Source organism: Brachycentrus maculatus, unplaced genomic scaffold (assembly GCF_059751285.1).
Source record: "Brachycentrus maculatus isolate JH-2025_06_01 unplaced genomic scaffold, ASM5975128v1 h1tg000090l, whole genome shotgun sequence".
Taxonomy (NCBI): Eukaryota; Metazoa; Arthropoda; class Insecta; order Trichoptera; family Brachycentridae; genus Brachycentrus; species Brachycentrus maculatus.
In genome coordinates this window covers 502,406-517,231 of record NW_028280844.1, presented here as the reverse complement: position 1 = coordinate 517,231, position 14,826 = coordinate 502,406, and the positions used below count along the sequence as shown (strand labels likewise).

General features: G+C 35.1%; 1 protein-coding gene across 1 annotated transcript; it reads right to left on the bottom strand.

Annotated features, from left to right (window-relative positions):
- Positions 1-1,089: 1,089 nt before the first annotated feature.
- rib (BTB/POZ domain-containing protein ribbon) lies at positions 1,090-13,795 on the bottom strand. Its single transcript, XM_088258027.1, has 3 exons — positions 13,627-13,795; positions 4,576-5,372; positions 1,090-4,492 (listed from the first exon to the last, which is right to left on the bottom strand). Exons 2-3 carry the CDS (start codon positions 5,353-5,355, stop codon positions 3,683-3,685), a joined length of 1,590 nt encoding a protein of 529 aa, XP_088114153.1. The 5' UTR covers positions 5,356-5,372; positions 13,627-13,795; the 3' UTR covers positions 1,090-3,682.
- Between the last annotated feature and the right edge of the window lie 1,031 nt (positions 13,796-14,826).

The window sequence follows — 14,826 nt, the reverse complement described above, 5'->3', positions numbered from 1 at the left end:
AACCCTTATCTATCCATATGAGATCCAAATTTATTGAATCTCCCTCAAAATAGGCTCCTTACAAAGCGATACAGTTTTTCCAACGAACAATCCTGTCATCATCCATCCACTTATTGTAGGCATACTCCAATAATTCGACACTGGCTAGAACACTCTAGATGGGTGAAAAGCCATTAAAAAGAAGAAGTAGGCATACTCCAGAATTGACTTGATTTCTCCTTGCATATTTGGTTTTATGTTTTCAATTGAGTCAAAATGAGTTCCATTGCGATGCTTATTGGCTAGGTTGCCTGTCGTGATCGCAAACTCATGTCTCGTCACCAGTTTTAATCCTGAACGCTTTATACCACTCAAATGCTCTTGTTCTCGATTTAATAGTCACCTTAAGCTTTCTGTACATAATACTTTCAAAGTGTCTCAATGTGAAATTTTGTTTGCAACACAAAATTTAAGAAAAATTATTTGCTCAATTTTTTCTTCAGAGTAAAAATTACAGCACACATTTGAGTACGGCAAATCTTTTTGACCGCTGACAACAAAGAACAAACTAAATAACAAATCACGCTCAAAAATACCATCATTATAGATTACAGTTATGTCAACAAATTAATTTATGCAGGCCTTCTAAATTACTCAGTTCTGGTGTTTATTTAACAAAAGGTATATAATCAATTTTACTACACTTTCTCATGCCACTCCACGAACTAAACGATTTGGACTCACAAAAATATGTACTTATATTTGAAATTATGACAATAAAACTGTCCACTTTTATAGTGTAGTGGTAAGCGCGTTTGGCTACTGTGCTGGAGGTTTAATTGGGGGATCAAAATTAATTTATGTGATTCTCTTATATTTATTTGATATCTCCCTGATACAAGCAGCACAGGACTGAGCACCTTGGCTTCACGTGATTAACAATCTAGAAAACACTGTGTTGATATGATGCGGCGCTCTGCAATTTAGGTTCGGATAATGTTTATAAGAAGTTGAAGAAATAAATAAATAACAAAAAACATTTAAAAACAAAAGATTTTTATTAATGAAAATAACATAGTCTTATGTATGTAAATATATATGCTTGTCATACTGAATAAACAGCTATCTTATATCTAATAAATATCTATGGATGCATAATAGAGATACTTAAATGACATACCTATATATGATAAAACCATGTGAAAATACAGGCACATTCAGTTTGTGTTATTATCTAGTAAAGTATGAAGACTCAAAAAACATCAAATACAAACAGCAATTCAATTTTGTGACACTAATCCACTCTGATAATGATGAACTACAATATAATATATCAAAACATTGTACCAGTTTCAGTTTAGATATAAAATGAAATGAGCCAACATAATATAACTAATGGAATGTCCTAATAACATAAAACAAAGCAAAAGGCACATAATAAGTTGAGAGTTATAAATATCAACGAGACGTTATAACTATCTTAAACATATTCAGTCTTCTATATAATGCATGTTATTAATAAAATATAAAGTACAAATTGTATTACTCAGTAGTAACATCAACTAGGTGGTTCAAAAACTTTAAGAGGAGTGTGAAATATACTTTTCAAGAATACAACATTTGACAACAAAAAAACATGTTTTGCAGCTGCACAAAAACACAAAGTGTAAGTTAACGTGTTCACAAGTAAAAATAATGTGTATTATTATACTCAATATACAAGCCAATCACTTTAAAAGAGAAATACAGTTAAAGCTCATTAATTCATACCACTAAATATTGAATATAACCATATTTCGAAAAGTATTTCCAACGTTTTTTCATACAAATATTTCGATGGTACAAAAAAAATGCTGAAAAAAATATGTTACCAAAATAAAATGTAAGTGTATAAAGATTTTTGTTTTACAATTTGCCAGTTTGAAATTCAAAATATTTATTCGGATTTTGGTCCCTTCAATGAGAAATTAACGAGCTTTTAGTGTAAGATAATGTAAAGATGTTATTGAAAGCAGAATGTGAGTGTAGCCATGTTCAGGATTACTGTTTACTTTGAAAAGCCACTCTGCTGTCTGTAATTATGGACTAGAACATTTTCACCGAGAATAGAAGCTTCTGAGAGTAAAATATGGACTCCATTCTCGGGGAATATAAATATAGGTCAGTCTATTGTGAGGTAACAAGTGAAATTGCATAAATAATCAGTCTATTAAAATCACAGCTGTGTGAAGAAATCTGCAAGTGCGGACACTAATATAACAAAGTCAAACTTGGCTGCTGTACTTGTCATCACAAAACCTTCCTTTAATAACATTTCCATCCTCTACCGACTGTACCGCTACATCACGCGGGAACACGGGCCAAAGTGCTCAACCAAACCTAACACCATACAACACTGTGCATTTCCATACTTAACTTAACTTTGATTAGTACACACCCTTATCTCTTAAACATTTAAGTGCTACGCTGACAAATTATTTGTAACGTGAAACAGCAACACTTATATTCAATTACAATATACGTGTTATAAATAATTTATTACATTTTCTTATTAATTATATATCTTAAATATACATTCTTCACCCGAAACACTTCCCCTTTTCCCAATTACAATTAATTTCCTATCGGAAAAATCTGGCGTATTGAATACAAAAAAAAACAAAACAAAAACTGTTTTCTTTTCTTCTCCTTTTTTTAAAAAATACATCTCATTACGTAACAATTATATTTTTTTATGAAATCTTAAACTTAAAATTCAAAATATTTTTTTTTGTATCACACAAACTATGTACTTTAACAAAAGTTTTAGAACCATTTTACTGAAAATAAAATTGCCTTAATGTATAATTACATAGATACCTAAAATTAGGTTTTTCTTTTTGATAAACTGAATAAGTATATGAAAAAAACCCAATAAAACTCAATTGGAAATAATATTTAGCAAACATACACGGTAAGTGCCCATACTCACAATTAAATTACAAACAGGAATCTTTATCTATTTATCTAACATAATAACTATGGGTATTAAAATACTGCGTTAACTTCAAACAGTTGGAATTAAAACACAATAACAACAAAAACATAAATATTGATAATATAATATAGTAGAAAAATATAAATACCGGTGTTTATTTTGTACTCTATTGTAGGATCATTATACCTTTATGTAAGTCACCATTGGCTCGCTCCATTCTATAGTTAGTGTCTTTTACTAAACTAGATTTTATAATATATTACGGGCATCAGTCTAGCGCCTACCCCCGAGGGTTTTCGCCTCCACTTACATTGAGGTTATAATATCTTATTATAAATGTTTAAATTATACATACAAAATCATCAGTCTTATAGTTTCGTTTCTCGTTGCTACTAGAGGAACATTCGTAAGTCTCGCGTTTCCATTCAAGACACAGCGGACCGATCGTCGAATAATTCTAGAGCATTTATGATTCGAGAATCTAGGATTTTTAAAAACTAATTTATTCTACATAATAGTATTATCTTTCCGATCCTTAATCTAATACCGATAACAAACTATAGTACGGGTGTTAAAACTTTTCTCTCGTAATATTGCACTGAATCCTCAGTCTGCTATGAGCACTTCAGAACTTCCGACGGCATGCTTCGACGGAGAGTCTGATGCGTATGGACAACGTATCGAATAATCATCTTTTTACATATGTTTACAGTCGGGTAGGGTCCGTCAGTCTCTGTCGCCGCAGTCGATGGAGAGTCCCCTTCGAGCGTCGTCCCTGTAGTCGCGGAGGATGTCCTCTTTCTTGATTATGGCGGATACTTGGTTCATGGGAGGCACGATGACTCCGGGCGGGTCGAGGTCGGGCTTGCGGCCGACGGACAGGTCCTCCACGCGGTCCTCGTCGTCCGTCTCGTCGGGGTGCAGGCCGTTGGGTCGCGCGGGGCTGGCGCGACGCACGTATTTGAGCACGCCGGGCGAGGGCGCGCGCGGCGGCGAGGCGGCGCCCAGGCCGGCCGCGGCGGCGTGCGCGGCGGCCGCCAGCGCCATGGCGTGCAGCGCCTCGCGCCCGCCCAGGTCGGCGCGCGCCTCCAGCGCCTGCTGCAGAAAGCCGGCGTCCAGCAGCGCGGCGGCCGGGTGCAGCGCCTCCTCGTCGCGCCCGCCGCCCAGCCAGCCCGGACTGCCGTTGGCCTCGCGCTTCACGCCGCGGTTCATGGGTCGGCTGGTGGTGATGCCGAGCTTCTTCACCTTGTCGTACAGCGTGCGCGAGGGCACGCCGAACTTGCGCGACGCCTGCAGCGCGCTCATGCCGTTCCGCACGCACTCGATGGCCGACATGATGTCCGTGCGCGTGTACTGCTTGTAGCGCTTCCACTCCGGCTTCTGCTGCTGCACGTAGGGCGCGATCGCGCACCGGAGGTCGCTGGGGAAGCTCTGCGGCGGCGAGGCGGGGTGCAGGGACCGGTTCATGCTGTCGTCGTCGTAGGACTTGTCCGTGTACGGAGAGTGCGCTTCCTCCGACAGGTCCGCGCGGTGATGCTGCAATTGGCGAGTTACAATTAGCGTCTTCTTACGTATGTAGTATGTAGTATGCGGTAGTGTGGGAGACGAGAGATACCAACCTTGTAAGAGTCGTGAGCGGAGCCGTTGGAGTGCAAGCGCGCCGAGTGGGGGCGCTCGGGGCGATCGGGGCGCGCGGGGGCGGCGGGCAGGTGCGGGGACGGCGGCACGGGCTGGCACTGCAGGCCGGCCGCGGGCTGCGACGAGTCGGCCGCGCTACTCTGCGCGAGCACGTTGCGCAGGATGGGCGTATCGCGCGACAGCAGCATGGAGCTGATGCTGGACAGCTTCTTGCGCTTGAGCGGGTTCATGTCGGAGGCCGCCTCGTAGGAGGCGCTGAGTGCGGGCGGCGCGTGCGGCGCGGGCGGCAGGCTCCAGGGCGGCGGCGGCGAGCAGGACGAGTGCGCGGGCGCGGGCGTGGCGCCGGGCGGTGAGCGCGCGCCCTCGGGCTCCTCGCGGAAGCGCTGGCGCAGCTCCGTCATGTCGAACAGCCCCTTGACCTCCAGCTGCTCGGCGATGCGCATGATGCGCGGGATCTGCGACTGCGTCACGTTCACCTCGCCCGTGTACATGTACTCGAGCAGCGCGCGCATCTCGAACTCCTTCACCCCGGGGAACAGGATGCTGCAGTGGTCCATGGGCACGTCCATGAGGATGGTCTGGAAGTAGGGGGAGTTGGCAGCCAGAATCACGCGATGCGCCTTGAACTGCACGTGCTCGTCCACCACGATGGTGCAGTCCACGTAGTACTCCATCTTGATGAGGATGTCCAGAATCTCCACCAGATTCGTCTTGTGGTTATTCCACCGGAGGCAGTAGGTCTGTCCCTCGCTGCTTCCCATCTTAACTTCTTTTTATTCTGAAAAATTAAACACGAACTAATTATTGTCAATACGAAATGTGCGTGCGTGTGCGTGCGCGCGAGCGTGTGTGTGTATGTATACACTAATTACTTTTATGTCGAGAAAATGATTTTAGTACGCGATAAAAGGATATGCTGCCAAAAAAGGCTTTCTTTAATGCAACTACATTAAATTGTTAGTGCATTATAGTTTTCCATATTTTTTTATTTTTTCTCATATTATCCTAACGTAATTCATGAAAACAGCATTAGGTAGACATTGGAGTTATTATGACAATGGTTAAACGCTTACATAAAATACAATCAATATCTATAATTTATTGCAATTCTCTCGTATATAATACTGCAATTTAGTTGCAGCTTGTGGAAAACAATTTCACGCGTTCTGGAGTGGGTCATTCTGTACCTTTATACACCCTTCCTAACTGAATGTTTTAAATTAAACAAAATCTCATAATTTGTGAATCGAATGCATGCACGTCCCTAATCCGGCGCTAAACATAGCGTGAATGTTATTTACTGCAACACTCTTGTACAATACGTACCTACTTAAATGACGCATCGTATTTTCTAGATCCGGCGAACGCGCGTGGTATGCGCATAGTGGCTATCTAGCCACATCATTTTAGCCACACTACAGATCGGCGATTCTCAACCTTTTTACGCCCGCGGACTGGTGAAAATATCAGAAACATTTTCCGAGCCATTAATCCAGACGGAGTAATAAAAACCATGATTTGTACAGTATTTTTATTAGAGTGTTGTATAACAAAAAAAAAACTATTAAAGGCTTTGACCAATTAATCGAAATGGCTAGCGAGTGTTTTTGCCTAGAATTTTCACTCATGAATTACATGAAATTATAGTAACTTTAAACATAAAGAGTAAATCCACTCACGAGTAGGCATAGGCTATGAAACTCAAAAAGTTGAAGCCTGAGTAGGGTCATGATAAGCGGTGTTGCGTAAGCCGTAGCTAGATTTCAAAGTCACTTGGACGTTAGGTAATAAAAAAAAAGTATTTTTATTATTATGTATTATATGTTATTTATTATACAAACAACGATCTTATTGCGAGTAAAAAAATATAAAACACATTTTTTAATTGAAATAATCGGAAATATAAAAGATAATAAATCTTAAAAAATGCACATACGTACTTTGTGACACATTTTATAAAACTTAAACATTATTTTTAAGTACTTTTATTTTTTGGTATGTACTTTATCATATTTTTGGTACATCTTCTGGGATGTATATATATATATATGTCCAACCCTGGAGATAACAAGGTTGTTGTCGAAACCGGTTTGAGAAGAGTACCAAAAAATAAAAATGATTAAAAACAAAGTTTGAGTTTTATTTTATAAAGGTAATAAATTGTTAATATGAATAACTCGTACTTTAAATATGTGTTATTAAGTTTTTTTAGTTTCTGAAATCTAGTAGGTACTGTATATTTACTATAATATTTGTTACCCGTGGCTAAGAAGATATTGCTTTTTAGCCATAAACCCGCCCGCCAATGTACTTATTTCTTTTCTGTACATGAAGTTTAAATAAAATAAAATAAATAAAAGTTTTATGTCGGAAGTTTCTCATATTGTTTTTATTTTTATTATTCTTAAATATTCATAGTCTTCTCGCGTAAATAGGTAGTCGAAACTGTGAATTTTGAATTTTAAGAAAAATAATGCAATTTTAATATTAATTTTGTAGTGCACTTGTTTTTTGCGCTATTTTTTGGCACATTCGTTTTTAAATGGGCGAGTACCATTGGCAGGCCAACAGTAAATTCCCGCGGACCGGCGATTAGGAAACACTGATATAGATTATACTAGGGCTACCATACGTCCTCTTTTCCCCGGACACATTCTCGTTTCGAGACATAATTTACGTGTGGGTGGAATTTGAAATTATAAAACGCATAATACATATTATATAAAGTTGTAAAAATATTTCAAAGTCCTAAATGTTTTTGAATTGTTTATATAATTTTATATAATTCACTATTAAACGTTTTGTATTATTTTGCTTATTAATTTCAAACTCCACAAGTAAATTATGTCTCGTAACAAGAATTTTAATTTTAAAATGTGTTTTTTTTATGTCGCTGATAAACATTTCCTTGAAGATGATAAAATAAGGATAGGTACTAAATAATTTAGGAGTAGAATAATCTTTTAATTTATATAGAATTACAGTTTCTAAAAGTCTTAGATTTAAAAGCTAATCTACAGGTTTTACGATTCTAATTGCTAATCATTTTACGATTAACATGCTGACATTTTAACGATTGAAATGTGTGCATTGTAAAATGCGGATAGTTTTTACATATTTACATTTGAAGTTTAAGTATAAATAGCTGAATTCATCCTCTTAAGGGTGTAATAAAGTACGAGACGGGCTGCGCAAAAAGTCACACGTGTTGTCGCTCACAATTTTTTGAATATATATTGTATTTAAAAAAAAAATATCTTTTTTAACTCTTTACCTTTCAATAACTCTTTTCATATCAAAAATATGTATTTATTTCTAAGAAAAACTTATTTCTTCAATATAAAAATGGTGTTTTAAGTAATAAATTAAATTACGTTAAATTTTACCTGGATTTAAAGAAAATTAAGTTGCGGACTATTGATTATCCCGCATTAAAGATTGTTAATAATTTCATGGGCGAGAACTAAATTCGTTCATATTTAATAGAATATTTCCCAATTTTCTTTGGAAACACGGTAACCCTAGATTATAGTAGTTACTGTAATATTCAGAATACTTTATTGTGATATGGGCGTTGTTCGCACCCTCTGACTAACCAAGGAAAACAAATATCGTATCCGCGTATGTCACGATGTTTGGCATCACATATTCGCGTGCGATCGACTATTCAACTACAACATAAATATCTTCATTCATGTTAGTTAGGCATATGGTAGATAAACAAAAAAACTCTTATCTCCATTCAACTAGAGTACCTACCTATATTATCATTTTGCAATGAGTACTCGAATCAATTTATTTCTTCTCAGCAAAGTTTTTGCGATGGTAGCTTTTGTAAAAAAATTGTGATTAAAAATATAGAAGACCTCGTTTGTATGCATTTAAATACAGAAAAGTTTTTATATAAATTTTCTGTTTAGTGTATAAATGATACACTTCGTGATAATCAGGTTTTTTGACAAAAAAAAACTATTAAGTATATATTCAATTTTCAATTAAATTATTATTGTGATCGAAAAATTTTATACGGTATCGTTACCTTCTGTGTACCAAGTTTAGAAAGAAAAATATATTTTGCACATGAAAAGAAATAATAAAAAAAATTGAGGCAATTTCTTTTTGATTGCAGAATCTATTTGTTTAATATTAAAAACAAAAAAAAAAACATAAAAAAGTTACAAAAAAATACATAAAGTAAAATTGGATTATGAAAGTGTATTTTTATAATTAATTAAATATATCACTATTATTAGCGGAAAAAAAACTCATATTTTCGAATAGGGACTGAATCAATAAATTGATGAATGGCAAAGTTTCAAACACTGTTTTGCAGACCTAAATATTCTATAGGTATGTCCTTACATATTAAAAGCAACCTCATATACATTTAGGATGAATTGAATATAATCAGGTTTATTCACCCACAGTTAAAAAAAATTTATAAAACAACCGAATATTTTTTCATGTCGAGAGAAATGCCGAAAATTTATAAGCCGAGTTTATTATTAAACTCAAAGTTTAAAAAAAGTGATCACAACTGTATTTGAAACTAACGAAGTAATTAACCATCACGCCGCTTCACCGCTCGGGTAGGCAGAGAGAATAGAACGCCACACTAATCTGTCTTTGCATCTGTCTTGAAAACCCTATCGTATTTTGACCCCCCCCCTGAGAATCGAACCCTTGACCTCCAGCACGGTAGCTGAGCATTTTACAGTCCTACAAAGTAAAAACACAAATACAAAACGTGATTTTTGCCAGAATCAAAGTTCAAGCGTTATTTTATCTTATATTGACAATTTATTGATTTTAAATTCATTGTGTTTCTTTGATATACTGGAATAAGCCAATATTGCCGCATTTCGCCACATATTAAACACAAGGAACTCGTTTATTTGTTTATTTTAATGTGTTACCATTTTTTATTTTAATTATAACATAATTATTATTTTGCATAGACCCATCAACTCGCCCTATGTGTTCAGACAATAACTTTCCATTTTTATCTAGTTTTTTTGTGATTAGTGTATGTAATCACTTTGTCTTTTACTTAGCAAGGTAGTTAGTATACCTACTATCACATAGGCGGACAAAGGTATTTAACGATAAAAAACGTCGTGTGTCGTATCATTGTGTACAATTAGGTAAGGAAAAAAAGAAAATGACTCAATATATTTGCATCCAAGATCTTATTATCGCGATTAAAAGAACTTATATGCCCTCATGAAAAATATTTCTGAAATTTAAAAAAAGTTATGAAAAGTAAAAAAAAAATGTAATAACGAGTTTCGACAAAAAACAATTCATATTTTTCCATACAAACTTCATGGGTGACATCTATAAATTGTTGAGTTTTGTATCATTTAAAATATGAACAACTTAAAAAATTTAGTAGATTAGGTTTTCAATCGAGATGGTAAATGTGACAGTGTGAAAAGTGACTTTCATTTTCCTAAGTCAATAAACTTCTTCGATTATGTTAAGATACCAATTAACAATGTTGACACGAATGGCTTCCAAGTGTTTTAACTTTTGTGTATAAAAAGTTGGACACACCAACATATTGAGGATATCTAAAATTCTTATTAAATACGTAATATTTCACTAGGTACCAGAGGCGTGCATTCTATATCGGCAGAAAAGTGCCTACTCTAGATTATTCGCGTTTAACATAGACAAAAGACCAGTGCCTACTATGCCTTATCCTCACCTAACCCTACTCGGCTGTCCAAATTTAAAACACAGTAAGGGACATTTTTTTTGCAGTACGTTTTTTTGCATTTTTGGACTAAGTAAAATCTATTTAGTCCAAAAATGCAAAAAAAAACGTACTACAAAAAAATGTCCCTTACTGTGTTTTAAATTTGGACAGCCGTACTGCCCTGATTAAAAACTCTATGCACGCCACTACTAGGTACCTATGTAAGATCGCGAATTACTTGTTGATAATCATGAACATCTTTGTGGTAGTATTGTTTGTTAAAAAAATACATGTATTTAAAAAAAATAAACAGTTTTTTAAATATACAGGTGTTTTAATCTTATGTGGATTGCATTGATTAAAATTTGCATGCCAATTAGAATCGAACGTGATTCATACAAGAATTTCGAATGAATTAATTTTTATTAATATGGTTTATATAACATAATTAAAAGTGTTATTGTGAGAAATATGAATTGTGTTTTATATATCGTACAAGGTAGATTCATAAAATAATATTTAAATTTTAAAATGAATTAATCAATTAATTAATTGAAAGTAATTACGTCATAATACTAAATATGATTAGACATTTAATTCGGCGAAATAACACTAGAATGTCTAAAATGTTACGTCACAATTTAATATCTGGCGCCTGTGAATTTTTTTAAATATAATATTATATATGTAGTCAAGATTTGCAAATTGATAAGAGGAATTTCTTATCAAATTAAATGAGTAAGTAAATATACAGAACCGCGGTAGAAGATATTATTTGAATTAATAATGGATTTTATTGCCAAGGATAAGGTTATCTGATCGAAAATAAAATTTATTCGCATTAGTGCCCGGGTATCTCCCAATAAATAGTTTGGTTCGTGATTATATTATATATTTTGATTTTTTTACATTTAAATATGCAGGTACATGGTGTGGGGGTATATTATTTGTTTTTAAGTCATTTAAGAGGGTCGGTTTTAGGCATGGTTTTTACCGACATTTTTTCCATGAAAATTTAAGGTTTTTGCAGAATGGGATGTGTGTGTGCGTGATCAAAAACAAAATGGTCGACTAACTCTGTTAAAGTCAGTGTGGGAAATATCTTAATGGTTATGTAACTAATTAGTAAAACTAAATGTATAAATTTTAGGTAGGTATATAATAATATGCTAAAATAGTTTAAATCTCATCCACCGAGCAATGACCGAAGAAAATTTAGAAGCAGGTACTCGTAGTTAGGTACAAGAATTCAAATTGAATACTTACAGTAACGGAAATTTTGATGCAAACAGAAATTAACGGTATGCTAGTGAAACATGCATTCATAATCATATAATAGCCAACTATTAAGATAAGGTTTAAAAAACTTATAATCGCAATGTTTTAGAGTTTATCCGCAGAAAACACATAAAATGCCATTAGAAATTACATCAATATATTTGTATATTTCAGGATGCTTAAAAAATATCCATGTATTTATTTTAATTTTCAATACTATACGTCTATTTGCGGAGTTAATTTCATCAAATAAACAGAAATAAAGCAAAATATGTATTAATTATTAACGAAAATATGTTAAAATCTGAAAATTTTAGGTAAATTTGTAAAAATCTGAAATTTTCTATGAAAAGGCTCACAAAACGAGACATAATAATAACATGTTGCGTATTTGTTTCCTCGTAAACATGTTAAGTTGAGTTATCTTGTAGTATAATTGTTCAGACAAAGCATTAAATATAAATATAAACATTTATATTAAGTTTCTGCTGATCCTGTATAAGAGAAATAAATTTTTCTCAAGATGCAAATAGGTTCACTGATCTCAAATAGTAGAAGTACCGAGAACTGAGACAAATTTATTGTATTTGAAGATAACAGAATACCATTTTAATAAAATGACTCAATTAACTAATAATCTCAGCATAAGCAAGTAATTTGATTTATGATAATTATGTACCTATATACAATTTAAGTTTCAGCGAAAATATGTGCGGTATGTACTTACATGTATGTACTAACGTAAAATCATGAAATTAATTTAATAATCAATCATTATTATTATCTTCTTCGTGAAAAACGATTATTCAATTTGCAAAACTGTGCAAAATTAATTATTAATTTATCGTTTCTTATCGAGAAGCCGATTTTCCTAATTATTGAATCGAAATGATTATTTAATATATTTTTTTTTGTGACGCAAAAGATTGGTACGATATTTTGTTAAAATAACGTCATCGGATTCCTGTAACTCGAGCACCGAATTAGATATTTTATTATTGAACGAATACCTATTCGACGAATTATTTTGAAAGCGTTGGTTAGTTATTTGATGCTCTTCAATAGTTAAGTTATCCTAAAAGCCATTTTTAGATAATACGAATAAAAACTTAAGTTTTATTATTTAAAAGAAAATCTATGACCGGATTAAAGAGTTTAAAACATAATTTGAGCCACGCATTCGATTCATTTTCATGAAAGACGTGCTGTGCTACCTTTTTGGGGGTAGCTTAAGGACCAAAAAATTTTGATTTTCCAACTGTATAGAGTCGTACAAAATATCTTATAAATATGTTTTCAAAATCCAAAAAAGAACAAACGAATTTCATTTTTATCTAAAATTTAAATAATGACGATTCCAGCAGAAAGTGGACAATTTTAATTGTTCGACTGTTGGATGGGCACATCCCTTTGTTGTTTTATTATTTCGAGTTAACAAATTTGAGCCCCCTTTTATTTCTAATTCTAAAACACAAAAAGCGGAAGTTGTTTAATTTGCATGAATTGCGTTGCCAACCCCTCTCGGCTAACTTTCAGTCCAATTAAATAATAATGTGGCTCATTTTATATGAGTAGGAATATTTTTTTTTGAAGAATTACATAGGTAAACTGTTGTACACATAACATAATATTCCAATGTTAAATAATACTTTTAACAAAATTTTAAAATAAATGTGATTTGTAAAATTTAGATATTCGTTTTGAAGAAATAAATAAACAGGGTAGAGAAATACTAAATACAATATTTGCAACTTTTAAAAAGTATGAAAATATTATTACAATATATTTCACATTTAAAACAATATGTAATTTAATTTTGATTACTTCAAGATAGTATTTTTGTGCATATCCTTTTTATGACTAACTAAAAAAAGTTATAAAAAGGAGATGCGAAAAAAATGCTATTTTGAAGTAATTAAAATAAAATTATATATGGTTTCAATTATGAAATATGTTGTAATCATATTTTCATAATTATGAAAATTTGCGAATATTGTACAAAAGATAGTGTGTTTTAGGTGAAAATGTGATTTTTTTAAAAAGAAGAACTTACCGCAGTAAATTCACTAATAAACGTTGATCAATCCAATGTAATGAGTGGCGGTCAGTCCATATCACACCATCACGTCGCCAATTCTGGGAACACGCCGACGATAAAAACTATGATGCACCGCGATCGGAAAACACACCGCAAGGTTCGCACTACACACACGCGTCCGTCTATAGCGGCCGCCACTCGCTGACTGCGCGCTGCGCGCTGCGCGCCCGCCGCCCCCCCCCGCCCCCCGCGCGCGCACAAAAGTGTTTTTTACGCGCGCAACAAAATGCAATCCCATGGTATCTCCCTCCCGTATCGACGAATTGCAAGCGGCGGGCGCGTGTGTGTGCGGCCCGCGCTGGTGTTGGTGCCGGCCCTGCGCCCGCCCCTCACCCCTCCCCCCCGCGACCGGCGTCGCCCCGCCGAATATGATAGGGACATTCCTATAAATTCGTTAATTCGTCGTCTCCCCCCTCCCCCCTCCACTACCTCTCCCCCGCCCCATATGTACCAAGAACCACACTAACTAATGCGACCAATTCGGACAACACCCCCGTAAGTTTTTCATACTACACCACTATTACAACTACCATCACTCCGTTTCCCCGAAAGGGCAGAGAGGATGGAACGACACACTTATCTACTCGCTTCCTTCGAATCCATACATCTAGTCATACCTACCCTCCGATTACGCTGACTTTTGACATCACCAGATTTTAGGGTCCGATTAATCCGAGTCTTTTGCGGCCGTCCTCGTTCTGTTCTCCCGTTCAAATTCGCCACATATGTTTTCTTAGTCATTATCTCGTTATCCATTCGCTCCACATGCCCACACCACCTCAATGAACTCTTCTTAATATTTTCAATTATCCCTAGTTCGGCCTTACATTCCCTTCTAATATCTTCGTTTTTAATTCTGTCTTCTTCAGTTTTTCATTGTTTAAATTATTGCTGAAAAGCATGGCATTTACTATTGCTTGACATTATAAAAGCACCGAAAGCTTTAAAAAGCTCTAACGCCTTTGAGAACGAAATAGCAACATACGTAGCAGCAAACAGAACAATGTAGGTACGCCAGACAGAGATTTTTTCTTTCAACGAGTAACAAAATTAGTAATCAATTTAAATTAACAACATAGGTACTAATGACTGTTATTATTGTTTTTATTTTATTTTACTATTCAATTTATATATTTTCAAGCAAAATCAATGAAA

Excerpts from the sequence above, each read along its gene's own strand:
- rib (XM_088258027.1), bottom strand. The coding sequence starts at position 5,355 with ATGGGAAGCAGCGAGGGACAGACCTACTGCCTCCGGTGGAATAACCAC. Across the intron at positions 4,493-4,575 it reads CCGCTCACGACTCTTACAAG|CATCACCGCGCGGACCTGTC; the intron begins GTTGGTATCTCT and ends CGCCAATTGCAG.